The sequence below is a fragment of the Ranitomeya variabilis genome, chromosome 4 (genome assembly GCF_051348905.1).
Source record: "Ranitomeya variabilis isolate aRanVar5 chromosome 4, aRanVar5.hap1, whole genome shotgun sequence".
Classification (NCBI taxonomy): Eukaryota; Metazoa; Chordata; class Amphibia; order Anura; family Dendrobatidae; genus Ranitomeya; species Ranitomeya variabilis.
This window is the reverse complement of record NC_135235.1, coordinates 724,300,438-724,328,126: the sequence shown is the minus strand read 5'-3', so window position 1 is coordinate 724,328,126 and position 27,689 is coordinate 724,300,438. Positions and strand designations below refer to the sequence as shown.

The following is a 27,689-nucleotide window of genomic DNA, read 5'->3' as shown; positions in this document are numbered from 1 at the left end:
GAAAACTTAATGACTCGAGTATAAGCCTAGGGTGGAAAATGCAGCAGCTACCAGTAAAAGTCAAAAATAAAAATAGATACCAATAAAATAAAAATTAATTAAGACATCAGTAGGTTAAGTGTTTTTGAATATCCATATTGAATCAGGAGCCCCATATAATGCTCCATACAATTCATGATGGGCCCCATAAGATGCCCCATACAAAATACGCCCCATATAATGCTGCACAAATGCTGATTATGGCCCCATAAGATGCTCCACACAGACATTTGCCCCATGTAATGCTCCATAAATGCTGATTATGGCCCCATAATATGCTCCATACAGTCATTTGCCCCATATAATGCTCCATAAATGCTGATTATGGCCCCATAAGATGCTCCATACAGTCATTTGCCCCATGTACTGCTCCATAAATGCTGATTATGGCCCCATAAGATGCTCCATACAGTCATTTGCCCCATATGCTGTTGCTGCGATAAAAAAAAAAAAAATTACATACTCACCTCTCGTCGCTCAGGCCCCCGGCACTTAATATATTCACCTGCTCCGCGTTCCACCGCTACGTTCCCCGTCCACTGCACTGACTGCTCAGGCAGAGGGCGGCGCACACTAATCTTGTCACCGCGCCCTCTGACCTGAGCATCAGTGCAGTGGACGGGGAACGTTGCAGCGGCTGGCGACGGTGGAACGGGGATCAGGTGAATATCGCACACTGCTTATACTCACCTGCTCCTGGCGCGGTCCCTGCACGTCTATTCCCTGGCGCTGGCAGCTTCTTACTGTAGTGAGCGGTCATATGGTACCGCTCATTACAGTAATGAATATGCTGCTCCACCCCTATGGGAGTGGAGTCGGGTCCATATTCAATACTGTAATGAGCGGTACCATGTGACCGCTCACTACAGGAAGAAGCTGCCGACGCTGGGGAACCAGGGACACCGCGCCAGGAGCAGGTGAGTATGCTTAGACAGCTGCCACTCCACCTCCCCTGTCGACCCCTGGGTATGACTCGAGTATAAGCCGAGAGGGGCAATTTCAGCCTAAAAAATGGGCTGAAATTCTCGGCTTATACTCGAGTATATACGGTATTTAGGATTGAAAACATAATGTATTTTATGACATGGAGTGAATCCATGAAACCAGGGCTTGAGCCATGCCAACACATCTCCTACAGGCGTGAATAAATGTACAGTGGGTACAGAAAGTATTCAGACCCCTTTACATTTTTCACTCTTTGTTTCATTGCAGCTATTTCGTAAATTCAAAAAAGTTCATTTTTCTCATTAATGTACACTCTGCACCCCATCTTGACTGAAAAGAAAACAGAAATGTAGAAATTTTTGCAAATTTATTATAAAAGAAAAACTGAAATATCACATGGTCATAAGTATTCAGACCCTTTGCTCAGACACTCATATATAAGTCCCATGCTGTCCATTTCCTTGTGATCCTCCTTGAGATGGTTCTACGCCTTCATTGGAGGCCAGCTGTGTTTAATTAACCACCGAAGCCTTTTTCAGTTTTGCGTTTTCGTTGTTCACTCCCCTTCTTCTCAGAGACATAACTTTTTTATTTTTCCATCAATATGGCCATGTGAGGACTTGTTTTTGCGGGACGAGTTGTACTTCTGAATGACACCATTGATTTTACCATGTTGTGTACTGGAAAACGGGAAAAAATTCCAAGTGCGGTGAAATTTAAAAAATAAAAGTGCAATCTCACACTTGTTATTTGTTTGGGTTTTTTGCTACGTTCACTAAACTGACCGGCCATTATGATTCTCCAGGTCATTACGAGTTCATACACACCAAACATGTCTAGGTTCTTTTTTATCTATGTGGTGAAAAAAAAAAAAACTTTGTTAACCCCTTCACCCCCGGAGCTTTTTCCGTTTTTCCGTTTTCGTTTTTCGCTCCCCTCCTTCCCAGAGCCATAACTTTTTTATTTTTCCGTCAATTTGGCCATGTGAGGGCTTATTTTTTGCGGGACGAGTTGTACTTTTGAACGACATCATTGGTTTTAGCATGTCGTGTACTAGAAAACGGGAAAAAAATTCCAAGTGCAGTGAAATTGCAAAAAAAGTGCAATCCCACACTTGTTTTTTTGCTTGCCTATTTTGCTAGGTTCACTAAATGCTAAAACTGACCTGCCATTATGATTCTCCAGGTCACTACGAGTTCATAGACACCTAACATGACTAGGTTATTTTTCACCTAAGTGGTGAAAAAAAATTCCAAACTTTGCAAAAAACAAAACAAAACAAAATTGCGCCATTTTCCGATACTCGTAGCGTCTCCACTTTTCGTGATCTGGGGTCAGGTGAGGGCTCATTTTTTGCGTGCCGAGCTGGCGTTTTTAATGATAGCATTTTGGTGCAGATGCGTTCTTTTGATCGCCCGTTATTGCATTTTAATGCAATGTCGTGGCGACCAAAAAAACGTAAATCTGGCGTTTCGAATTTTTTTCTCATTACGCCATTTAGCGATCAGGTTAATGCTTTTTTTTTATTGATAGATCGGGCGATTCTGAACGCGGTGATACCAAATATGTGTAGGTTGGGTTTTTTTTTTATTGATTTATTTTGATTGGGGCGAAAGGGGGGTGATTTAAACTTTTATATTTTTTTTATTTTTTTCACATTTTTAAAAACTTTTTTTTTTTTACTTTTGCCATGCTTCTATAGCCTCCATGGGAGGCTAGAAGCAGGCACAGCCCGATCGGCTCTGCTACATAACAGCGATCATCAGATCGCTGTTATGTAGCTAAAATGCAGGTGTGCTGTGAGCGCCGACCACAGGGGGGCGCTCACAACCACCGGCAATCAGTAACCATAGAGGTCTCAAGGACCTCTATGGTTACAATGGAGGAGCATCGCCGACCCCCGATCATGTGACGGGGGTCGGCGATGCGCTCATATCCGGCCGCACGGCCGGATGCGGTAGTTAAATGCCGCTGTCTGCGTTTGACAGCGGCATTTAACTAGTTAATAGCGGCGGGTGATCGCGATTTCACCCGCCGCTATTGCGCGCACATGTCAGCTGTAAAAAACAGCTGACATGTCGCGACTTTGATGTGCGCTCACCGCCGGAGCGCACATCAAAGCGGGGGTCCCGACATGTGACGTACTATTCCGTCACATGTCGGGAAGGGGTTAAAAAATAAAATTTGTGCCATTTTCCGATACCCGTAGTGTCTCATTTTTCGTGATCTCGGGTTGGGTGAGGGCTTATTTTTTGGGCGCCGAGCTGACGTTTTTAATGATACCATGTTGATGCAGATACGATCTTTTGATCGCCCGTTATTGCATTTTAATGCAATGTCGCGGTGACCAAAAAAACATAATTCTGGTGTTTTGACTTTTTTCTCGCTATGTCGTTTAGTGATCAGATTAATCCTTTTTTTTTTTATTGATAGATCAGGCGATTCTGAACGCAGCGGCGCCAAATATGTGTATGTTTGATTTTATTTTTATTGTTTTATTTTGAATGGGCGAAAGGGGGTGATTTGAATTTTTATATTTTTTATTTTTATATTTTTAAAAACTTTTTTTTGTTATACTTTTGGCATGCTTCAATAGTCTCCATAGGAGACTAGAAGCTGCCACAACCCGATCGGCTCTGCTACATAGAGGCGATGTTCAGATCATCTCTATGTAGCTGATATACTCACTTGCTATGAGTGCCGACCACTGGGTGTCGCTCACAGGAAGCCGTCACTGATAACCATAGAGGTTTCCAGGAGACCTCAGATTGTCATGCCAACACACCGGTGACCCGCGATCACCTGACGAGTTGTCAGCGGTGTGCGTATTTCCTTTGCGATTGCCAGAAGAGAAATTTAAATGCCACTTCAGAGTTTGACAGCGGCATTTAACTGGTTAATAGCCGTGGGTGGATCTCGATTCCACCCGTGGCTATTGTGGGCACATGTCAACTGTTCAAAACAGCTGACATGTCCCCGCAAAGATGTGGGCTCACCGCCGGAGCCAATATCGAAGGGAGGAAGTCTGACATCAGCGTACTATTACGCCCGATGTCAGTAAGGGGTTAAACTGATAGGAATTGATTTGGAAAGGCACACACCTGTCTATATAAGACCTCATAGCTCACAGTGCATGTCAGACCAAATGAGAATCATGAGGTCAAAGGAACTGGCCAAGGAGCTCAGAGACAGAATTGTGGCAAGGCACAGAGCTGGCCAAGGTTACAAAAGAATTTCTGCAGTACTCAAGATTCCTAACAGCACAGTGGCCTCCATAATCTTTAAATGGAAGAAGTTTGCACCATCGCAAGTCTTCTTAGACCTGGCCGTCTGCCAAATTGTGCAATCGTGGGAGAAGAGCCTTGGTGAGAGAGGTAAAGAAGAACCCCAAGATCAGTGTGGCTGAGCTCGACAGATGCAGTAGGCAGATGGGAGAAAGTCAACTATCACTGCAGCCCTCCACCAGTCGGGCCTTTACGGCAGAGTGGCCCGGAAGCCTCTCCTCAGTGCAAGACATATGAAAGCCCGCATAGAGTTTGCTAAAAAACACATAAAGGACTCCCAGACTATAAGAAATAAGATTCTCTGGTCTGATGAGACAAAGATGGACCTTTTTAGTGATAATTCTAAGCGGTATGCGTGGAGAAAACCAGGCACTGCTCATCACCTGCCCAATACAATCCCAACAGTGAAACATGATGGTGGCAGCATCATGTTAAGGGGGTGTTTTTCAGCTGCAGGGACAGAATGACTGGTTGTCATTGAAGGAAACATGAATGCGGCCAAGTACAGAGATATCCTGCATGTGAACCACTTTCAAAGTGCTCTGGACCTCAGACTTGGATGAAGGTTCACCTTCCAACAAGACATTGACCCTAAGCACACAAAGGAGTGGCTTCAGAACAACTCTGTGACTATTCTTTACTGGCCCAGCTAGAGCCCTGACCTAAACCCAATTGAGCATCTCTGGAGAGACCTCAAAATAGCTGTCCACCATCGTTAACCATCCAACCTGATGGAACTGGAGAGGATCTGCAAGGAAGAATGGCAGAGGATCCCCAAATCCAGGTGTGAAAAACTTGTTGCATCATTCCTGTCACGGGTTCCTTCTCCGGTATCACACAATCAACAGAGCAAGAGAATAGTGAACAATTCTAAGACCTTTATTTAGGCAAAACACGAAAGGTCCATATAATCCACCACACTGAGGATACAACAGTCCAACAATCCAGCACAGAGGATAACAGTCCATATTCCCTTCTTTCTCTCTCTGACGTGCTGTCTTCACATCATGGTTCCACACTGGATCTGAATTTACCCCAGCTCCTGTCCTCTCCTTATGTCCAGAAGTAGTCAGAGAGGTTGGGGTGGTTTTCAGGCCTCCCACACCTGACAAAGGTGCCTGGTGGATTAAGGCACTACAGGGGGTCATTGTTTCAACAAGCTAGTTCAAGCATATTAGCAAACAACATAATTCACTGACTCTGTGGAGAGATGACAATACAGAACTGTGGGGAGAATATAAGATGGCAAATAACAACTCATCCTACAAGAGTACACCATGAAAATAAGTAAAATAGAAATATACACAAAATGATACCCACATAACATATCACACCATCACAATCCCCAAGAAGACTCATGGCTGTACTAGCTCTAAAGGTGCTTCTACTCAATACTGAGCAAAGGGTCTGAATACTTATGACCATGTGATATTTCACTTTTTCTTTTTTAATAAATTTGCAAAAATTACTACATTCCTTTTTTTTTTTTTCAGTCAAGATGGGGTGCAGAGTGTACATTAATGTGAAAAAAATGAACTTTTTTGAATTTACCAAATGGCTGCAATGAAACAGAGTGAAAAATGTAAAGGGATCTGAATACTTTCTGTACCCACTGTACATTTATTCACGCCTGCGGGAGATGTTGGCATGGCTCTAGCCCTGGTTTCATGGATTCACTCCATGTCATAAATTACTTTATGTTTTCAATCCTAAGGAATTCAGATTGTGCAGTAATCTCTCCTGAAATGGGGGCGCTAATACTTTCTCTACGCTACTTTCCGTACCCACTGTATATTACAGCCATCAGCCACGCACAACTTAGAGATACATCATGGCGCAGGTGCACTAATTATTATGTAGTTTATCACAATCCTGTCTGAAGTTAGTCGGTTTTATAAGTAATTGTAAAATCAGGATAAAGGGAAACTCTGTTGTTATTGTCCAGAAAATCACACTTGGCCTCACTGCACATTTACTGTTGTCGATCATAAAAGCGAAGTTTGTCCAGAAAGACTGGACCTGGTCTTGTAGGGACCATATGATCACATTCAGCAGCACAGAAGGGAGAGAAGGAAGATTCATCCAATATCAGGGATCTAAAAATGACCCAAGGGATCCATAATAGGATGACCAGCCAGAGACAGAATATTAGGAAAGGTGTAATCTGTCTGTTTAGACATTTCATTTTAGAATATAAACGAGATCCCACCAGTTTAAGACTCATTATATTAGAACAAATATCAGAACATGTGTCTAATAGATCCCAAAGACTTGTGACTAGAGAATCCTATTGGATTTTTAAACTATCCACACTTATACCGGAGGATTTTCTATGTACATATATTTTTCTTTATATGTATTTTATTGTGCATCTAATATGCATTTTACATCTATTTGTATTGTTTTGTATACGAAGAAGCGTTTTAACACAAAAAACTGCACCATAGGCACGGTTTAATTAATGAATTAAGCAATTGGATCAGTGACACCGTTCTGGAGGATATAAAACATCCACAATGTATCATTTGTATATGTGAAGACAAAAGAAAAAATCCAGCTCACCATAGTTGTAGTCCCTGGAGGCTCGGAGCACGGAAACACTGTGTCAAGGCGTGAGGAATGCAGGAAATAGAAAAAAATCCAGCTCGACGAGGTGGTGAAAAAGCAAAGTCTTGGTACTTTATTCACTTCATATCAAAAAATAGAGGATAAAACAACAGCACAATATAATTAAAAACACTAAGTGTTAGTGTTAGTCTTAGTGTTTTTAATTATATTGTGCTGTTGTTTTATCCTCTATTTTTTGATATGAAGTGAATAAAGTACCAAGACTTTGCTTTTTCACCACCTCGTCGAGCTGGATTTTTTTCTATTTCCTGCATCATTTGTATATGCCTGAGGAAGGAGCTGGTTCACATCGGAAATGGGTAGAATATTAAAATGAAAAGTTTGTTGTTTTTTTGTAACGCTCATTTGTTTTGATGCCCAACTTTATGGCTCAGCACTTGGCAGCACTTTTCCAAGCCCTGATTTTTTCCTTCTTCCCATTTTTCAGTGCCCAAAGTCACTTGGACAGTTTTGGGTGGAGGAGAATGTTGTGGTCTAGAGGCAAAATGGTGATCACATGATTGTGATACAGTTGGACTACACCACCGATAAAGCAGCCACAGCCGGGGACTGAGAAGAATCTGTGACTTCTCTGCATTTAGTGGTCACTACTCACCTGGGTAGTCATATGTGGGAATCTCCTCTTTACACCGCTCATCACCCCTCACATATGTCTCTGTAGTATTAATATGGGTCAGATCTTCACCCTGAAACAAATATTGTAAAGGTCACAGACAGATGGAGAAGTCACATCTATGATCAGCTCTAATCCTGCCATCTCCTCCGTTCTCATTACACAAGTATAAAACATATAATACTGGAGGATAAAGCAACACTGAACACAAGACCTTCACAGCCGTCTACACATTGTGACAGTCACTGGTAAGGTGATAGAGGGGAGATATGTGTCACTGCGCTTAATGGTGTCAGTGATGTGAAACCAGAGCATTTTTCTCCAGCACACTACGTGTTGTGAGGGTTAAGTTGCATAAACAGGGCTGGTTTTATGTGGACCTTCACAGAGCGGGTGGGAGAAGGTCCACTTTATCTCCCCTGGCAGACCTGCCAGGACCTGCATGAGGTCATGATCATGTGATCAATCACATGATGGGGAAGTTACAGGCTTGGGGTGAAATAACCGAGCTCTAAAGGCAGTCTGGGCTCAGCTACCCTGGAGAGAGGACTCCAGAGGCTTTGTGGCTCCTCGAGTACAGACTGAACCTGTCCTGCTCCAGAGTGGGGGGCCACCCACAACATACGGACTGTGCTGCAGCATTTTGTTTTCTTTTATCATTTCGTTCTTGTTTTAGCCAAGAAGGCTGAGTTTGTTTTCCCCACAAGTTGGTTTATGCTGCCTTACAATACATCAACGATGATTTAAAGAGACGGTGTTCCCACAACATCATAAAACCTCTTTCACACGTTCATGTCTCCGGTATGTGAGGTGACAGTTTTCACACGTACCGGAGACACGTACACATGTACACCCATTCAAATGAATGGGTCTGTGCACGTCAGTGTGTTTCCATGGACCGTGTGTCCCGCACGTAGTCATGTCCGTTTTTTACCGTCAGCACGGACGGCAAAACGTACTGCACACGTTCACATGGAGAACACACATTGATGTCCTCCGTGCGACACGCATCAGCACCGTGAAAGAAGAGCTACAGTAAGCGCTATTTCCCGGCAGCAGGTGCTGAAGACGGCTCTCATCATTCTCCCCTGCTCTGCTGGCGGTCGGTGCCGCTAATAACAGTGACAGCAGGAGCGGATGATCAGGGTATTCATCACCCGCCGCCTGCAATATTTAGAAATAAATTAATGAAAACCCCGGTGTGGGTTCCCCTCTATTTTCTTGAACCAACCAGGTAAACCTCACAGCTGGGGGCTGCAACCCTCAGCTGTCAGCTTCAGCAAGGTTGGCTATCAAGAATAGAGGGGTACCCACGCTATTTTTTTAAAATTATTTAAATATATAATTTAAAAAAATGGTGTGGGGTCCCCCCCCATTTCTGACAACCAGCCTTGCTAAAGCTCAAAGCTTGGGGATGGTTTTCTCAGGCTGGTAAGGGGCCATGGATATTGACCCCCCAGCCTAAAAACAGCAGCCTGCAGCTGCCTAGAAAAGGTGCATCTATTAAATGTGTCAATTTTGGCACTTTGCCCGACTCTTCCCACTTGCTCTGTAGCGGTGGCAAGTGGGGTTAATATTTGAGGGGTTGATTTCATCTTTGTATTGTCAGGTGACATCAAGCCCACAGCATTGTAATTGAGAAGTGTCTAAGACATATCTGCATTACTAATCCTATAGTTATATGGTAAATAAAGACACAGCCAGAATAAAGTCCTTTAATTTAAAAAATGACTGACTCCTTTAATATTCTCAATTAAACCATACTTACGACCTTGCCTAATTCCACCGAAGCCCTCGATCTCCTGTAATAAAAATAAAATAACAAAACAACAATATACCATACCTGTCTGTCATTCTGTTCCACGCCGTAATCCATGTCTGGGGGATAATTCGTTTTCAACCTGGACTGTGCCAAGATGCGACCGTCCAGGCTGAGAACCACTGGTGAATGAGCTGATGAAAGCGAAGCATCATTTACCAGCGGTGACATCATCAAGGCCGGGCTGAACTGCGGTGACCTCAGTACTGTGGGAAAATGCTAGTGATGATTTCACCGCTTGTCACTGAGGTTGCGCTCGCAGCAGCTCATTCACCAGTGGTTTTCAGCCTGGACGGTCGCATCTTGGCACCGTCCAGCTTGCAAACTATTTAGCCCCCAGACATGGATTACAGCGTGGGACAGAACGAGGGACAGGTATGGTATATTGTTGTTTTCTTATTTTACTTTTATTATAGATCGAGGGCTTCGGTGGAATTAGACAATGCAGTAACTATGGTTTAACTGAGATTAATAAAGGAGGGGGCGTGTCCTAGCTGGCCATGTGAGCGGACGCATAGAAAAGCGCTCCCGCTGCTAAAGGGCTAATTGTCCTGTGCAGACGCTGCTGACCGGACTTTTCTGCCACATACCGGCTGGCTGAGGGTCAGGGGAGCAAAGCAGTGCTGAGCGGTGGACCCGGCATTGGAGGCAATGACCAGGCGGTGGCAGAAGGATGCGGGTGCTGGCGATGCAGGAGCCAGCCAAGATGGCGCCGATGCCAGAGAAGACGCTGACTAGGAGAACGCCGAGTGTCAGAGGTGTATAGAGGTGGCGGCGAAGCTTCAGCAGTATGCCAGAGTGGATGCTGCGGAGGGGGCAGAGAAAGGAGCTGGAGCGGGTATGGAGGAGGAGGATGCGGTCCTGGCTGCAAGGCATGAGGTACAGAAGGGGAGGGTGAAAAGCAGCATGGCGGGGGCAAAACGGGGACCTGAAAATTTGATACAGGAAGATGAGCCGACCCTCAGGGATGTTTTTGCGTTGGTCTCCTCATGCAAGCAGTCCCTAAATACTCTGACCCTTCAGATGCAAGAGGTAAAAGGGGAAACATCACAGATAAATGCAGCCCTGCAAAAGATGGACAGACGTATGGGAGTGGTGGAAGAGAGGGTGAGCACAGCAGAAGACCATATAGTAAAACTGCAAAAAGCGGAGAAAAAGTTCGCCCAAGCAATATCAGAGCTCGCTGCCAAAAATGAGGATCTGGAAAACAGATCCAGAAGGAATAAAATACGTATAGTGGGTCTGCCTGAAAAAACTGAGGAGAGAAACCCCACGGAGTTTATTGAAAGCTGGCTGATGGAGAAAATTGGGGGCGCAGTGCTGACAAAAGTTTTTGCTGTTGAGAGAGCTCATAGGGTCCCGCCGCAGCCCCCTGCCCCAGGAGCAAATCCCCGTACCATGCTTGCCAAAATACTGAATTACAGGGACAGAGACATTATCCTCAGGAAGGCTACAGAAATGGAGGTCAAAAGATTGCTATTTACCCGGATTATTCTGCTGGGGTTCAGAAACAGAGAATGAAGTTCACTGGAGTCAAGAGACGACTGAGGGAGCTGGGAGTGCAATACTCTATGCTGTTTCCTGCAAAGTTGAGAGTGGTGGCTTTTGATAAAACCCATTTTTTCCTGACTCCAGAGGACGCTACCCAGTGGATTGATACTAATGCTAAAAAACTTAAGGAAAAAGGCGATTGACATGTCGGGGAGATCTGGATGGGAGTTATTTCTCTGTCGCTGGAGGAGGGATCTGCGTTTAATAGCATAATTGCTAAAGGGATGAGCAACTGTTGAGGGCTGAGCTGGGCCATATTGAGTGATTGGCCGGAGAGGGCAGTAACGGTTAATAAGTTTAGGGGAGGAGGGTTACGCGGGGTACTGCAAGTTTGTTTTGTTGTTTCTCTACATGTTTATATAAGTTGGAATGTTCTGTTGTGGTTTTAAAAAAAAAAAAACACAAAACAAAAAACAACGTGTGGGAAATTCTTATAGTCACGGCAGCGGGAGGCGAGTGGAGAGGGCAAAGCAAGGGAGAGTGTTATCAAGAGTGGGGCTCCACCGCCCATTGCGAAGAGGTAGAATGTGTAGTATTGGGTGGGTTAGGGGGCAGGTTGGGGGTTGGCAGGGGGGGTGGGAGGGATTAGACAGCTCATACTTGGGAATGAGGATACTATGAAGGATGATGAGTCACATGATTGGGGGCCACATTAAAATATTGAGTTGGAACGTGAGAGGCCTTGCGGATAAGTCTCGGCGGGCGGCGAGTCTGCAGTATGTTAGAGAACAGAGAGTCTCAATGATATGTCTGCTGGAGACGCCATTAGTGCGGGAGAAGGTTGATGTATTAAATAGGCGCTGGATACAGAGGGCATACCATGCTACCTTCTCTACGTACTCTAGGGGTGTGTCGGTGATGGTACCTGTGGGAGTGCAGTATGAAGAGGTGATGGTACATGTGGATGAGGATGGTCAGTATGCGGTGGTGCAATGTAAAATACACGGAGTGTAAGGACTTGGACTGTACATCTGTTCCTGTCTGCTGGTGCCCTCAGTTCAGTTACTTTTGCCCTTACCCAAGATGGAGTCACTGGCCTCACGGGGGCCATCTTGCTTCCTGTCAGACTTTTCCTGTTCCTGTCTGTGGTGTATATAAGGGAGCTCTGAATATTACTCATTGCTTGAGTATCTTGTTCCTGACTTGTGATCAAGCTGGAAGAACTGCTATCTTGCTGTTTTCTTCGTTACTTTGGGAAACCCCGTCTGTCTTCAGATCTACGTCTCTTCGTTGTAAGACTTGTTTCCCTGGATCTGCGCTGCACTCATTTCTGCTGCTGGACTGCTCCCTGCTAGGAGGCCTGGTCTGGTCTCCAGGTCTCTGGACCTGACATACTTGGACTTCCACGGTCTGCACACGTGCTTACTGCCTATCCAGCTCTGTCTGCTACTAACCTGCTGTGTCATAGCTGTTTACCTGCATACCATCATAAATATTCTTGATCTCTTAACCTGTTGTCTCTCGGCCTCTTTTCTGACCCATGATACTGATCTCCACTGCACTTATCACTAAGTTTATTACACGGAGTGTTGATGTGTATAGCGGCAATGTATATTCCGCCCCCATACTCAAGCAAGAAAATCAGAGAGGTGTTGGAACGGGTGGAACGCTGGGGCCCAATACCATTTCTAATCACTGGTGATCTTAATAATATATGTGATGACTTTTGGGATAAAAATAAAAACTCCCAGAATAGGACAGTGGGACACATTACTACGTTTGGGACTTATATTCGCGAAGTTGGTATGACTGACCTATGAAGAGTTAGACATGTTGGGGAAAGGGGATATTCATGTTATTCACCAGCTCATAGTACTCGATCCAGAATTGATCTGGTACTAGGCAATCGTCTGTTGGACACGATGGTGGGGGGGGGGGGGGATGTGCGATATTTACCTAGGGCCCCCTCGGACCATAGTTCAATTGAGGTGGAGTTCCGACTGATGGGGACACAGGCTGCGAACAGGAGAATGAAAAATTCACCCTAACTGGCTGCACAGTATAGATTTAGATAAGATAAAACAGGAGTTGGCAGAATTTTTTGTGCTGAATGATGGGAGTGTAGATGCTCTTACGGTATGGGAAGCCATGAAGGCGTACTTAAGAGGGCTGTTGTTTAGAGATATTAGTAGATGTAAGCGGAAGACGAGAGAGGCAGAGAAGGCAGCGATTGATGGGCTGAGGGTAGCGGAGGATGAGATGGTAATAATGGGCACTCCTGAAGCTGGGAACAGATTAAAGGCAGCTCAAAGTCACCTAAAGAAAATTTTGTTGGGGAAGGCTGAAAGGAAGCGGGAATTTCTGAAGCTGGCTTACTATCAGGAGGGTGAGACGATCGGTCACATGCTGTCGCTGGTGGCTTCTGCCAAGAGGAGTACTTCGTTTGTCCATTCTCTGGTTTCCAGGAGTGGTACGAGTGTCTCTGAAAATTCAGAGATTTTGGAGGTCTTTGCGGACTTTTACACGGACCTATATTCCTCCGAGTCGGTGGGAGACACAGTGGCGTTCCTTGAGGGACTGGGGCTCCCGAAGTTGAGTGATGCAGATAGAGAGGGCTTGGAGGCTCCCGTCACAGAGGAGGAACAGGGTCGGGCATTACAGTCCATGGCTAATGGGAAGGCGCCTGGAGTGGATGGGTTTCCCGCTGAGATCAATAAAAATATGGGGGAGGTGCTAATTCCCAGATTAAAGGCGGTCCTAGATGAGGCTAAGAGTAGAGGGTATCTGCCAGCATCCATGAGAGAAGCCATAATAGCGGTGATTCCTAAGGAAAGGAAAGACTTGGGGCAACCTGAGTCGTACCGGCCAATCTCCTTGATCACTATGGATGTCAAGCTTCTGGCCAAGGTGTTGGCGACGCGGTTGACAAGTGTCATCTCCAACCTGGTGCACCCAAACCAATCTGTCTTTATGCCTGATAGATCCACGGCGGTCAACCTAAGGAGGCTGTTCATGAATCTGCAGCTTAGGTCCGACAACTGAGGCCAGAGAGTTATTGCATCCTTAGATGCCCATAAGGCATTCGACAGTGTGGAATGGGGATATCTCTGGCAGGTGTTGCAGTGTATGGGGTTTGGCTCGCAGTTTGTGTCCTGGATTCAGCTGCTGTACTCGCAGCCGGTGGCTAGAGTCAGGGTGAATGGGGAGTTATCGCGGACTATACAATTAGCTCTGGCTGTGGAACCATTGGCTGCTAAACTTCGACAGTCTGACGAGGTGTCTGGGTTTAAATATGGGATAATTAAAGAGAAGGTGGCAATGTACGCGGATGATATTCTACTGTTTCTGGCTGACCCAGTCACTTCCTTGGGGGGGGGCCATTGGGCTTATTGAAAGATTTGGCTCATTGTCGGGGCTGACGATAAATTGGAGTAAGTCGATTCTGTTTAGAGTTGATGACGTGGGGGAGGATGGGAGTGAGCTTCCTGAGGATGGGCGACCTAAGGTCGTAAGTCAATTTAAATACTTGGGGATATGGATCTCTATGCCTGTTACGGACTACATACATAGGAATCTGACTCCAATCTTAGGCGTTCTTATGGCAAAAGTGGATGCCAGGATTAAGTTGCATTTATCTGTGGTGGGCAGGGTGAATCTCATCAAAATGATTTTGATGCCGAAAATTCTATATGTTCTTTATAACGCGCCAGTTTGGATACCGCGAGGGAAATTCAGGCAGATTAACTCCCTGTTCAGGAATTTGTTATGGGGGAGACATCATCCACGTATCAGACTGGAGAAGCTTCAGCGACCCAAGCAAGATGGTGGCTTGGCACTGCCAACCCTGAAGTATATTTTCTTGCAGCCCAAAGTCAGCATTTAAAGGGCTGGGCGCATGAGGGGTCATCCAGTGCGGTACAGCAACTGATGGAAAAGGTGACAAAGAGAAGGCCAGTAATACAGTGTCTGGAGGATGGATCCCTGGGGGCTTTGGGGAAATTGTATCCAACTATATTATTGATATGTAAGCTGTGGGGTAGACTGAAACATATACGTGGGATTACGGGGCTGACCAGATTCTCCCCGTTATGGCATAATAATAATTTACCGGAGTTTGTGGCACTGGGGGTGTTACCAGAATGGCAGGCCAAGGGAATTCACTACGTGTATCAGATAATTGAGAAGAGGGAGTTGAAATCCTTTTCCCAATTGCAGGTGGAGTTCGATCTCGGGCCTGCGGGGGAATATCAGTATTTGCGGATGAGACACGCATTTGGAGCTCAGAATAGGGACGGAGGCATCAGAATTCAAAGGGATATAGTGTTGGAGTATGTGTGTGCTGAAGGGACTACTAGGGGAGTTATTTCCACTCTTTATAAAGACTTGCTGCACACTTACCTTTTGGGGTTTCCGATAACGGCGAGAGCTAAGTGGGAGAGGTATTTGGGCCCAATGGAGAATGAAACTTGGGAGTCGGTGCTGGAGTGGGTACCACGGCTGTCACTGAGAGAACCGTATAGGCTGTCACAGCTTTATGTAATACACAGAGTTTACAAGTCTCCGGAGGTATTGTATAAGGCAGGTTTACGTGCTGATTCTGAGTGCCCGAGGTGTAAGTCTACAAATGCTGATATATTTCATATGATGTGGACGTGTCCGAGACTGGCTGCTTTTCGTTGGTGGTTTTGAGTCGTGTGGAAGGAGTGTACAGATGCACGGTGCCAAGGGACCCGATGGTGTGCTAGCTGGGACACGTGGATGAGATTGGAGTGGATAACAACCTGAAGATAGCTATTGCCAGATTGCTGTATATGGCCCGGAAGGTAATAGCGCGAAATTGGATTAAGGATGAACCGCCTCCAAGAAGATAATTCCTCCAATATGTGAAGCAGGGCCTGATATTGGAAAAGGGGTTTAATAAGAAAAGAGGGAAAATAGAAACGTCTGATAAATTGTGGTCTTCGTGGCTTGCCATGGGATAGGTTCGCTATAGAGGACGGGTGAGTCACGGTCCTGAATTGGTGAAAACACAACATGAGGCCTGCAGTCCTAATTGAGATGATAGTCATTCTATAGTTTTGATGGTCGAGCGATTAAAAGAGGTGGGCTGTCTTATAGGGAGGGGGCGGGATAAGTTCGGAATGGGGGGGTTTGTTTTGGGGGAAAACTTTGTATTGAAAACAAGAATGTAACATGTAAATTGTAATGTAATTCTTAATAATAATTTGAGTTAAAAAAAAAAAAAAGATTAATAAAGGAATCTGTGTCATTTTTTCCATTAAAGGATTTTATTCTGGCTGTGTCTTTATTTACATACTGTACTGTATAGCATTAGTAATGGATAGGTGTCTTATAGACACTTCTCCATTACTAAGCCATGGGCTTGATGTCACCTGACAATATAAAGGTGACATCAACCCCACAAATATTAACCCCAATTGCCACCGCTACAGGGCAAGTGGGAAGACCCGGGCAAAGCACCAGAATTGGTGCATCTAATAGATGAGCCTTTTCTGGGCAGCAGTGGCCGGCTGTTTTTAGGCTGGAGGGGGCCAAAAGCAATGACCCCTTACCAGTAAGAGAATACCAGCCCCCAGCTGTGAGCTTTAGCGAGGTAGGTTGCCAAAAATGCGGGGGACCCCATGCCGTTTTTTTACAATTATTTATTAAAGTATTTAAAAACAAACATAGCATGGGGACCCCAGTGTGAGGATATGGACGCTTACTAAAGACTAGAGGACAAATGGACGTGGAGCGGAGTCCACAGCTCTAAGACATAAAGACTTTTTCCAGCACAGAGCACCGGTGACATTAATATCATTGTACTTTAATGGTTAATTTGCTTGATGTGTTTTATTAGTGATTTTCTTGCTCAGCAGTTTATGCTCAGGAATCAATGTTTCTATTCAGTGGCAGTCAGCAGAGGAAGACGAGCAGGCTAGAGCTTATGTGAACCTAAAGGCCCCGTCTCACATAGCGAGATCGCTGCTGAGTCACAAGTTTTGTGACGCAACAGCGACCTCAGTAGCGATCTCGCTATGTTTGACACGTACCAGCGACCAGGCCCCTGCTGCGAGATCGCTGGTCGTGTCGGAATGGCCTGGACCTTTTTTTGGTCGTTGAGGTCCCGCTGACATCGCTGAATCGGTGTGTGTGACACGGATTCAGCGATGTCTTCACTGGTAACCAGGGTAAACATCGGGTTACTAAGCGCAGGGCCGCGCTTAGTAACCCGATGTTTACCCTGGTTACCATCGTAAATGTAAAAAAAAACAAACAGTACATACTCACATTCCGGTGTCCGTCAGGTCCCTTGCCGTCCGCTTCCCGCACTGACTGAGATCCGGCCGTAAAGTGAAAGTACAGTACAGCGGTGACGTTACCGCTCTGCTGTTAGGGCCGGCGCTCAGTCAGTGCAGGAAGCGGACGCCGGGGGATGCGAAGTTGAGTATGTACTGTTTGTTTTTTTACTTTTACGCTGGTAACCAGGGTAAACATCGGGTTACTAAGCGCGGCCCTGCGCTTAGCAACCCGATGTTTACCCTGGTTACCCGGGGACCTCGGCATCGTTGGTCGCTGGAGAGCGGTCTGTGTGACAGCTCCCCAGCGACCACACAGCGACTAAACAGCGACGTTGCAGCGATCAGCATCGTTGTCTGTATCGCTGCAGCGTCGCTGTGTGTGACGGGGCCTTAAGGACAGACTCTATCAATCTCATTTGTATCAAGGTCTTGCTCCCATTGTACTCCCAAACCTAGGCCCATTGTGTGGTTGGGGATAGTACTCAGGGGAGCCATCACCACGGGTGGTCCCACATACAGTCCCAGCTGATGGAATATGCCTTGTTCTGTGAGCTAAAGGAAAATGTTTAATGGGGCGGGAGAAAAAGACATAGGGTTGAATCAGGCAGTTGTTGGAGGGATTTTGATGGAAGAGGATCCAAGCTGGAATGGATGGATGATCTATGGAGCTTTGGAGATTGTTGGCTGGAGGGGTATCCATGAGCTACGGTCGGGATATCCATCGTCTGGAGGAACATAGGCTGTGACTGCACACTATACCAGCTGGAGGTACAAAATCTGTGGGCCAACCAAAAGTTGGGAGACAGTGGGCATCGCCTGGTATGGAGACAGTGGAACTACCGATCTCAGATTGGGAACTTGTGGACTGAGGACATTGTATGTTGGCCTTCCACCTGGATTTGTTGTACAACCATGGATGTATGGAATAAAAAAATAGTTGCATCGTTAATCTGTGATTTTTATAACCCACAACCACAGATCTTCACACCCTCTATTCTTGATAACCAGCCTTGCTGAAGCTGACAGCTGAGGGTTGCAGCCCCCAGCTGTGAGTTTTGCCTGGTTGGTTCAAGAAAATAGGGGGGAACCCACACTGGGATTTTCATTAATTTATTTAATTATATCGCAAGTGGCGGCTGAGGAATACCCCGATCATCCGCTCCTGCTGTCACTGTTATTAGAGGCAGCAAGTGTCGGATGATGGGAGTAAGAGTCCCAAAAGCCCCCACCTGCTGTCATCGTTCAGACTTTAATATAACTCATCATTCTCTTCAGCTCCTGACGATCGCCGGCAGACCAGGGGAGAACGATGAGAGCCGTCTTCAGCACCCGCCACCAAGGAAACAGCGCTTACAGTAGCGCTTCTTCCCAGGCTGCCGTCTGTGTGGTACTGAGGCGGTACACGGTTGCCACACGTGTGCCACAAGTATTACACACACGGACACTGATATCTCCGGTATTGGTTTTTCCAGGATCGGAAATAAACAGAAGTGTGAAACCAGCCTAAGGCCTGTCCCACACGTCCAGATAATTCCGGTACCAGAAAAATCGGTATCGGAATTATCCATGTCCGTGTGCCCGTGCGTTTCTGTGGCACATCAGTGTGGCATACGTGCGAGTGGGTACCACACGCACCGTGCAGGAGACAGCGCTAGAGATAAGCGCTGTCCCCCCAATGTGGTGCTGAAGCCGCCATTCATATCTTCTCTGCAGCAGCGTTTGCTGTAGAGAAGATATGAATAATCCTTTTTTTTTTTTTTGTTTCTCGTGTTTAACATAAAGCTCCATGTCCCCACCCCCTGTGCGCCCGCCCGCTGTTATTAAAATACTCACCCGGCTCCCTCGCTGGCGCTGCTTCCTGTCCTGGCCGCAACTTCTACTGTATGAGCGGTCACGTGGGGCCGCCGATTACAGTCATGAATATGCAGCTCCACCTCCCATAGGGGTGGAGCTGCATATTCATTTCTGTAATGGCCGGCCCCACGTGACCGCATACAGAAGCTGCGGCCAGGACAGGACACTGCGAGGGAGGCGGGTGAGTATTTTAATAACAGAGGGCGGGCGCACAGGGGGTGGGAGGGGGGTGGGGACATGGAGCTTTATGTTAAACACGAGAAACAAAAAAAAAAAGGATTATTCATATCTTCTCTACAGCAAACGCTGCTGCAGAGAAGATATGAAGGGCGGCTTCAGCACCATGTGGGGGGGACAGCGCTTACTGTAGCGCTGTCTCCTGCACGGCACACGGACTGTTTTACACGGACCCATTGACTTTAATGGGTCCGTGTAATCCGTGCGCTCCCACGAACACTGACATGTCTCCGTGTTTGGCACACGGAGACACGGTCCGCAAAAAATCAATGACATCTGCACAGATGCATTGATTTCAATGTGTCTACGTGTGTGAGTGGCTCCGGTACGTGAGGAAACTGTCACCTCACGTACCGGAGCCACTGACGTGTGAAATCAGCCTAAGGGAGATCTCATGACACCTTCTCTCCATCTACCTGATCATCCTGAGGAACATTGGGATCTTCCTGTTTACAGTCCTGTGGAAGAAGAGGACGGGGACATCTCTCGGGTGTTGTCCTCTTACTGGATAGATCTGGAGGAAACATACAGGGACTGAATTCATTCTTTACATACAGATAATTATTGGCCGTGTGTATTTAGTCCTGTCTGTTACCTGGTGATGTGAGGGGCTGGGGAACCTCCATCATGACGTCCTTGTACAGATCTCTGTGTCCTTCTAAATACTCCCACTCCTCCATGGAGAAATAGACAGCGACATCCTGACACCTTATAGGAACCTGACACATACAATGATACCGTCATCACCCAATCCCTTCATAGCGTTACTGTATAATGTCCCAGCATTCCCAGCAGTGTCACCTCTCCAGTCAGTAGCTCAATCATCTTGTAGGCGAGTTCTAGGATCTTCTGGTCATTGATGTCCTCAAGTAACAGGGGGTGAGGTGGAGGCCCCGTGATTGGGCTCATTAGTCTTCCCCATCCCTCAGACACAGAGTCCTGACAGCGCTCACTAGAGGTCTTCTTCACTACTGTGTAATCCTGGTTATGGAGAGACACATTAATAAATCTCACTACAGACATTTCCAGAGTCCTCACCTCTCCAGTTCTGTCCATCTGTTATTCCCATAGATAAGAATGATGTAATGTGATGTCATCAGAATCTCTCACCTCTCCAGTAAGCCGGAAGAGGATCTCTAGGGTGAGGTGTAATATCCTCTCCGCCATCTTGTCTCTGTTCATATCCATCTGTAATGGGTAAATCAGTAAATTCTCATATATAGAAGATCTTCACTGAGAGGATCCGATATTGTAGAGACCTGAATGAGAAGAAGATGAGCCGATGTAACATCATAAGAATCCTGTGTAATAATACAATTACTGGAGATAATGAGGGAAACATATGAGGAGATTTATTATTTTACAGTATTTAGTTTTCTTCTTTATATCTACTAATAAAACCTATATATTTCGGCCACAGACAACAAGCAGTTTCTCCCTCGGAGTCGGCAGCTGAATACGTTCCTCATAGACTCATCTTCCATAACGCTAATTCTCGCCTCATTTACCGACCCTGGAATCGGCATTAGTAATACTGCAGGAGATATTCATTACACGTGACAGGAGAAATAACGACTTCATGATGAGGACGACATCTCCATCTCCTACTGCGGCTCTAGGAACAGATCTGTCCAGAGTCGGTCACTGACTCCATCCCCACCGGCCTCTATATGGAGGTTTCCCGTCTTCCCCGCACTGGAATCTTCTATCACGTTAGATCTCAGCTCTGAGTCACACACAGAAGTTTGAGGCTTTTATAGGAGATTGTTGGTAAGAACAAGACCGGAGATATCTGAGGCCAATGTCTCCATGTCAGTAGCGTAGCTACTGGGGGGGGCAGAGGGGGCCATCGCCCCGGGCCCTGTCACATGAAGGGGCCCACTGGGAGCCGGCACTGCCTCTTCCGTGATGAGGCACAATACAGCACAGGAGGGGAGAGCAGTAAAATGCCTGCTTTCCTGCTTGAAGGAGATTCTGCACGCTGGTCGGACAGTGGCCAGTTGCAAATCTCCCTCCTGCACTGTATTGTGCTGACCGAACTCAGGAGCTTCTCCCAGGCTGCAGGTTTCTTCCCTCCGTGTGCACGCTGGGACTGGCTTAGGGCAGGCACGCTGGGTCCTGGTGCCCACCTGTATTTCACTCAGATACTTCCTGGTCCTGATGCAAACGCATACCTCCCAACCGTCCCGATTTCAGCGTGACAGTCCCGCTTTGGCACCGGGGTCCCGCTGTCCCGCTTCGGGCATTTAAAATCCCGAATTTGCGGCCGCCGGTGAAGCCCCGCCCACTTCCGGGACGTAGAGAGAGCCCGATTAGGTTTGTGGCTGTTTTTTTTTTCTTATACATGCTGGGTCTCCTCCCGACCGATCCCTCCCCCGCCCCCGCCCCCTGTGTGTGCGGCGCTGCCACGCTGAGGAAGAGAGCCAGCAGCGATCAAGATGAGAGGTCAGCGACTCACTACCTGAGGTGTGTGCACAGAGCTCTGGCGTCTCCTGCTCTTAGCTGCTATCCCGGCAGAGAAGGAGAGACGGGGGAGGTGCCGGGACAGTGCAGAGCTGTGAGCAGCCGGAGAAACTGAAGAGCTGCACATGGACAGATCAGCCGCCCCTGCACCACAGAGGAGATTGTGTGTGTGTGTGATGTGTGTGTGTGTGTGTGAGATGTGTGATGCTGCATTTGTGTGTGTCATGTGTGTATGAGGTATCTGGTGTGTGTGATGGCTGGGTGTGTGTGATGGCTGGGTGTGTGTGTGTGATGGCTGGGTGTGTGTGTGTGATGGCTGAGTGTGTGTGTGTGATGGCTGGGTGTGTGTGTGTGTGTGTGTGTGTGTGTGATGGCTGGGTGTGTGTGATGGCTGCATGTGTGTGATGGCTGCATGTGTGTGATGGCTGCGTGTGTGTGTGTGATGGCTGCGTGTGTGTGTGTGATGGCTGCGTGTGTGTGTGTGTGTGTGATGGCTGCGTGTGTGTGTGTGTGTGATGGCTGCGTGTGTGTGTGATGGCTGCGTGTGTGTGTGATGGCTGCGTGTGTGTGATGGCTGCGTGTGTGTGATGACTGCGTGTGTGTGATGACTGCGTGTGTGTGTGATGGCTGCGTGTGTGTGTGATGGCTGCGTGTGTGTGTGATGACTGCGTGTGTGTGTGATGGCTGTGTGTGTGTGATGGCTGTGTGTGTGTGTGATGGCTGCATGTGTGATGCATTTGTGTCAAAGCTGCATGTGTTTGTGAGCTGCGTTTGTGATGCTGCGTGTGTATGTGTGATACTGTGTGTGTGTGATGCTGCATGTGTGTGAGCTGCGTGCCTGTATGTCATTATACAGTATGGAGAACTGTGGCCATAATACAGTATGGAGCATCATGTGGGGTCATTATACAGTATGGAGCATCATGTGCAGTCATTATACAGTATGGAGCATCATGTGCGGTCATTATACAATATGGAGCATCATGTGCAGCCAGTATACAGTATGGAGCATCATGTGTGGTCATTATACAATATGGAGCATCATGTGCAGTCATTATACAGTAAGGAGCATCATGTGCAGCCAGTATACAGTATGGAGCATCATGTGCGGTCATTATACAATATGGAGCATCATGTGTGGTCATTATACAGTATGGAGCATCATGTGCGGTCATTATACAGTATGGAGCATCATGTGCGGCCATTATACAGTATGGAGCATCATGTGCAGTCATTATACAGTATGGAGCATCATGTGCGGTCATTATACAGTATGGAGCATCATGTGCAGCCAGTATACAGTATGGAGCATCATGTGCGGTCATTATACAATATGGAGCATCATGTGTGGCCATTATACAGTATGGAGCATCATGTGTGTTCATTATACAGTATGGAGCATCATGTGCAGCCAGTATACAGTATGGAGCATCATGTGCGGTCATTATACAGTATGGAGCATCATATGCGGTCATTATACAGTATGGAGCATCATGTGCGGCCAGTATACAGTATGGAGCATCATGTGCGGTCATTATACAGTATGGAGCATCATGTGCGGCCATTATACAGTATGGAGCATCATGTGCAGTCATTATACAGTATGGAGCATCATGTGCGGTCATTATACAGTATGGAGCATCATGTGCAGCCAGTATACAGTATGGAGCATCATGTGCGGTCATTATACAATATGGAGCATCATGTGTGGTCATTATACAGTATGGAGCATCATGTGCGGTCATTATACAGTATGGAGCATCATGTGCGGCCATTATACAGTATGGAGCATCATGTGCAGTCATTATACAGTATGGAGCATCATGTGCGGTCATTATACAGTATGGAGCATCATGTGCAGCCAGTATACAGTATGGAGCATCATGTGCGGTCATTATACAATATGGAGCATCATGTGTGGCCATTATACAGTATGGAGCATCATGTGTGTTCATTATACAGTATGGAGCATCATGTGCAGCCAGTATACAGTATGGAGCATCATGTGCAGTCATTATACAGTATGGAGCATCATGTGCGGTCATTATACAATATGGAGCATCATGTGCAGCCAGTATACAGTATGGAGCATCATGTGTGGTCATTATACAATATGGAGCATCATGTGCAGTCATTATACAGTAAGGAGCATCATGTGCAGCCAGTATACAGTATGGAGCATCATGTGCGGTCATTATACAATATGGAGCATCATGTGTGGTCATTATACAGTATGGAGCATCATGTGCGGTCATTATACAGTATGGAGCATCATGTGCGGCCATTATACAGTATGGAGCATCATGTGCAGTCATTATACAGTATGGAGCATCATGTGCGGTCATTATACAGTATGGAGCATCATGTGCAGCCAGTATACAGTATGGAGCATCATGTGCGGTCATTATACAATATGGAGCATCATGTGTGGCCATTATACAGTATGGAGCATCATGTGTGTTCATTATACAGTATGGAGCATCATGTGCAGCCAGTATACAGTATGGAGCATCATGTGCGGTCATTATACAGTATGGAGCATCATATGCGGTCATTATACAGTATGGAGCATCATGTGCGGCCAGTATACAGTATGGAGCATCATGTGCGGTCATTATACAGTATGGAGCATCATGTGCGGCCATTATACAGTATGGAGCATCATGTGCAGTCATTATACAGTATGGAGCATCATGTGCGGTCATTATACAGTATGGAGCATCATGTGCAGCCAGTATACAGTATGGAGCATCATGTGCGGTCATTATACAATATGGAGCATCATGTGTGGTCATTATACAGTATGGAGCATCATGTGCGGTCATTATACAGTATGGAGCATCATGTGCGGCCATTATACAGTATGGAGCATCATGTGCAGTCATTATACAGTATGGAGCATCATGTGCGGTCATTATACAGTATGGAGCATCATGTGCAGCCAGTATACAGTATGGAGCATCATGTGCGGTCATTATACAATATGGAGCATCATGTGTGGCCATTATACAGTATGGAGCATCATGTGTGTTCATTATACAGTATGGAGCATCATGTGCAGCCAGTATACAGTATGGAGCATCATGTGCGGTCATTATACAGTATGGAGCATCATGTGCGGTCATTATACAGTATGGAGCATCATGTGCGGCCAGTATACAGTATGGAGCATCATGTGCGGTCATTATACAGTATGGAGCATCATGTGCGGCCATTATACAGTATGGAGCATCATGTGCAGTCATTATACAGTATGGAGCATCATGTGCGGTCATTATACAGTATGGAGCATCATGTGCAGCCAGTATACAGTATGGAGCATCATGTGCGGTCATTATACAATATGGAGCATCATGTGTGGCCATTATACAGTATGGAGCATCATGTGCGGTCATTATACAGTATGGAGCATCATGTGCGGTCATTATACAGTATGGAGCATCATGTGCAGCCAGTATACAGTATGGAGCATCATGTGCGGTCATTATACAATATGGAGCATCATGTGTGGTCATTATACAGTATGGAGCATCATGTGCGGCCATTATACAGTATGGAGCATCATGTGCAGTCATTATACAGTATGGAGCATCATGTGCGGTCATTATACAGTATGGAGCATCATGTGCAGCCAGTATACAGTATGGAGCATCATGTGCGGTCATTATACAATATGGAGCATCATGTGTGGCCATTATACAGTATGGAGCATCATGTGTGTTCATTATACAGTATGGAGCATCATGTGGGGTCATTATACAGTATGGAGCATCATGTGCAGTCATTATACAGTATGGAGCATCATGTGCGGTCATTATACAATATGGAGCATCATGTGCAGCCAGTATACAGTATGGAGCATCATGTGTGGTCATTATACAATATGGAGCATCATGTGCAGTCATTATACAGTAAGGAGCATCATGTGCAGCCAGTATACAGTATGGAGCATCATGTGCGGTCATTATACAATATGGAGCATCATGTGTGGTCATTATACAGTATGGAGCATCATGTGCGGTCATTATACAGTATGGAGCATCATGTGCGGCCATTATACAGTATGGAGCATCATGTGCAGTCATTATACAGTATGGAGCATCATGTGCGGTCATTATACAGTATGGAGCATCATGTGCAGCCAGTATACAGTATGGAGCATCATGTGCGGTCATTATACAATATGGAGCATCATGTGTGGCCATTATACAGTATGGAGCATCATGTGTGTTCATTATACAGTATGGAGCATCATGTGCAGCCAGTATACAGTATGGAGCATCATGTGCGGTCATTATACAGTATGGAGCATCATATGCGGTCATTATACAGTATGGAGCATCATGTGCGGCCAGTATACAGTATGGAGCATCATGTGCGGTCATTATACAGTATGGAGCATCATGTGCGGCCATTATACAGTATGGAGCATCATGTGCAGTCATTATACAGTATGGAGCATCATGTGCGGTCATTATACAGTATGGAGCATCATGTGCAGCCAGTATACAGTATGGAGCATCATGTGCGGTCATTATACAATATGGAGCATCATGTGTGGTCATTATACAGTATGGAGCATCATGTGCGGTCATTATACAGTATGGAGCATCATGTGCGGCCATTATACAGTATGGAGCATCATGTGCAGTCATTATACAGTATGGAGCATCATGTGCGGTCATTATACAGTATGGAGCATCATGTGCAGCCAGTATACAGTATGGAGCATCATGTGCGGTCATTATACAATATGGAGCATCATGTGTGGCCATTATACAGTATGGAGCATCATGTGTGTTCATTATACAGTATGGAGCATCATGTGCAGCCAGTATACAGTATGGAGCATCATGTGCGGTCATTATACAGTATGGAGCATCATGTGCGGTCATTATACAGTATGGAGCATCATGTGCGGCCAGTATACAGTATGGAGCATCATGTGCGGTCATTATACAGTATGGAGCATCATGTGCGGCCATTATACAGTATGGAGCATCATGTGCAGTCATTATACAGTATGGAGCATCATGTGCGGTCATTATACAGTATGGAGCATCATGTGCAGCCAGTATACAGTATGGAGCATCATGTGCGGTCATTATACAATATGGAGCATCATGTGTGGCCATTATACAGTATGGAGCATCATGTGCGGTCATTATACAGTATGGAGCATCATGTGCGGTCATTATACAGTATGGAGCATCATGTGCGGCCATTATACAGTATGGAGCATCATGTGCGGTCATTATACAGTATGGAGCATCATGTGCGGCCATTATACAGTATGGAGCATCATGTGCGGTCATTATACAGTATGGAGCATCATGTGCGGCCATTATACAGTATGCATGCGGTCATTATACAGTATGGAGCGTCATGTGTGTTCATTATACAGTATGGAGCGTCATGTGTGGCCATTATACAGTATGGGGCATCATGTGTGGTCATTATACAGTATGGAGCACTGTGTGGCCATATTTTTTTGTTTATAACTATTGTATATGAAACAGTGTGATCAGCAGTGCTAAATGGGTGTGCTTGGGACGTGGATATGGGTGTGACTAATTATGAATGGGTGTGGTCAGAGGCGTGGCCTAAAATTTGCCGCGGCGCACTTCGCGCGCCGCAAACTTTGTCCCTCTTTCCCATCTTCAAAAGTTGGGAGGTATGCAAACGTCATTGGTAAGTGGGGATAAAAGGTATTAAATTGATAGGCATGTCATAGTCACTCGGGGGTAAATGTGAGAGGATGGGGGTATTGTGGGGGCTTAGGTGTGGGAGGGGGACAGGGCACTGGGGGGTGAATGTGAGAAGATAAGAGTATTGTGAGGTCTGAGGTGGGTGAAGGGCAACAACACTGGGGGGCTGATTATTATACGGTTTTTTTAAGAGACTCTATGCACTCCATCACATGTAATAGTTGTTCTCTGGGAAGGGGAGGTAGGGGGCATATTATACTTACCAGCTGGGTAAGCTATGAGCTGCATCACATTTAAAGCATCACT

General features: G+C 46.1%; 1 protein-coding gene across 1 annotated transcript in view; it reads right to left on the bottom strand.

Annotated features, from left to right (window-relative positions):
- The window catches only part of LOC143766651 (uncharacterized), a 49,289-nt gene that overhangs the window by 15,221 nt on the left and 6,379 nt on the right, over positions 1–27,689 (bottom strand). The window contains exons 2-6 of the mRNA XM_077254472.1: positions 20,323–20,471; positions 20,014–20,193; positions 19,808–19,931; positions 19,629–19,726; positions 7,492–7,582 (exon numbers count right to left, since the gene is read on the bottom strand). Coding sequence (XP_077110587.1) covers positions 7,492–7,582; positions 19,629–19,726; positions 19,808–19,931; positions 20,014–20,193; positions 20,323–20,400 — 571 coding nt within the window. The 5' untranslated portion in view covers positions 20,401–20,471. The remainder of the gene's footprint in view (positions 1–7,491; positions 7,583–19,628; positions 19,727–19,807; positions 19,932–20,013; positions 20,194–20,322; positions 20,472–27,689) is intronic.